Raw genomic sequence first — 1,830 nt, 5'->3', positions numbered from 1 at the left:
GGCAGGCAGGACCTGAGAGGAGGCAGGTGCTGGGACCTCACCCAGAGAGGACAGCTGCAGAGTCTGTGTTAGGCTCCACTGCCCCGCCCTGGCAGTTTGGGCGTTGGCAGCTGTGATCACTCTCCCCCTCCCCGACCCCACCCCGCCCCGTGCTGTCCTGGGAAAGACCCACAGCGCCCCCTGCTGCTCACTACACAGACTGCAGTCTCTCAGCGTGATGCTGGACCAGGGAGTCCATCCACCTGTCACCCAAGCCAATAACGGAGAAGCAGATGAGAGATTAACAATTTCACTTTTATTTACAGAAAAGCCAACAATTCTAGAGAACAACGAGGGTGTGTCCTCAAAGAACTGTCCTGTCCCCTCTTTCCCTTTGTTACTTACAGTTTACATCGGATTTCCCCTCAAAGGTTACAAGATTACACGATATCCTGCTATCTTAACATGATTATATCTTCAAAGCATTTTCATTCTAGACTAGATTTGTAGTTAGTCAACACTTTGCTGGGTGCACAGGGTGTCCTGAGTCCTTGACTGATACCATGGAATCCAGCTCCCCAACTTACCTGACAGTGGGCCTTGGAAGTGAATAAATTATCTTCAGATGTTGGCAGGTGGCTCCTCCAGCCTTGTCAGAGCCTGACCAGGAACTGGCTGTCCAGGTGAACGGTGGCTGGTAACAAGCAGGAATCATGCAAGTGGAGTCACTCGAGAGCCTGGTCACTGTCAGTCCACAGTGTCCCTGGGCCACAACCTTCTGCATCCTAAGTACTTGATGGTCATAAGCAACCTTTCCAGTGAGGACTCCTGGATTACTAGACGAAGGTCATGTGGAAAGCTGACGACGGTCCAGTGAGAGGAGGCTGCAGTGGTGGGGGTCATGCTGAGGGCTCTGGGAGCAAAGGCCTAAGGCCAGTGAAGGAGTCAGGGAAGGAGGTTCTTGTGTGTCAGAGTGAGGGGACTGGATCGATTCATCACCTGGGCCTGTGAACTGAAGAGATTGTGAACAGGAGACAGGAGGGATGACAGCGACACTTCAGGAGACGTCCCTGGTGTCACGTTCAGCAAGGAGCCTGGAGGCAACAGAGCAGGTGAGGGGGTGTCAGGGGGGCTGAGCCCAGGGGTCTGGAGGAGGAAGGGCTCAGACAAGCTCAGGAGGAAGAACTGAGGGGGTGACAGTGTCCCTAGAAGGAAGGTGAGGGAGGGTTGGGATGGAAGCTGAGGGTTGACCAGGGGGACTTTGTAGGAGAAAGAATTTGGTAATTGATTGCAGAACAAACAAGATGAATCATGAGTTGCTTTAGATTCTAAACTTTAGAACATTCACCAAATGGTTCTCAGGTATCAAATTCCTTCTGGGTCTCAGGTCCTGGACCACCGCATAGTGACCTGCTGTGTTCACTTGCGACTTTCCCCACCAAATCTCTGCTCAGTGGAGGCCTCCAGTTCCCTTGCTATCCCACTACACCTTCCACAGCCTGAGTTGCAGCCCTGTTACTACTGGATGCCCAGGCTGGGCTTTAATCCTCTCCCAGTACACAAACCAAGCCAGGGACTCTTCTCTTTCCCCTGTGGACTCACTGAAACCTCATAGCGGAAGTCTGGTCCCTTCTGTGTATGTCCCCTGAAATTGTGCAGTGCTACAGCCCAGGCATATGACATTCCAGATGACAGACCCCCCCTCTCCAACGGAGGGCTTCATGTAGGGTTCTCGCTGACTGCAGCAGGGGTCCTGACTCTTTCCTCATGAACTCTGCCATGTTGAGGGCTCTGTCTGCTATGATGACTCAAGTTAGCTGCTGCAGGGGACGGTCCCCGGGGGCAGAGTGT

General features: G+C 53.1%; 1 gene segment (V, D, J or C); it reads right to left on the bottom strand.

The window, feature by feature from the left end:
* Positions 1-1,061: 1,061 nt before the first annotated feature.
* The window catches only part of LOC100949321, a 6,331-nt gene continuing 5,562 nt past the window's right edge, over positions 1,062-1,830 (bottom strand). Inside the window, 1 exon segment of the V gene segment in view lies at positions 1,062-1,073. Coding sequence covers positions 1,062-1,073 — 12 coding nt within the window.

The sequence above is a fragment of the Otolemur garnettii genome, unplaced genomic scaffold, assembly GCF_000181295.1.
Source record: "Otolemur garnettii isolate 467f Iridium unplaced genomic scaffold, OtoGar3 scaffold00301, whole genome shotgun sequence".
In the NCBI taxonomy this organism is placed as follows: Eukaryota; Metazoa; Chordata; class Mammalia; order Primates; family Galagidae; genus Otolemur; species Otolemur garnettii.
Note: the sequence above shows the minus strand (reverse complement) of the source record. Positions and strands in the feature narration are given on the sequence as shown.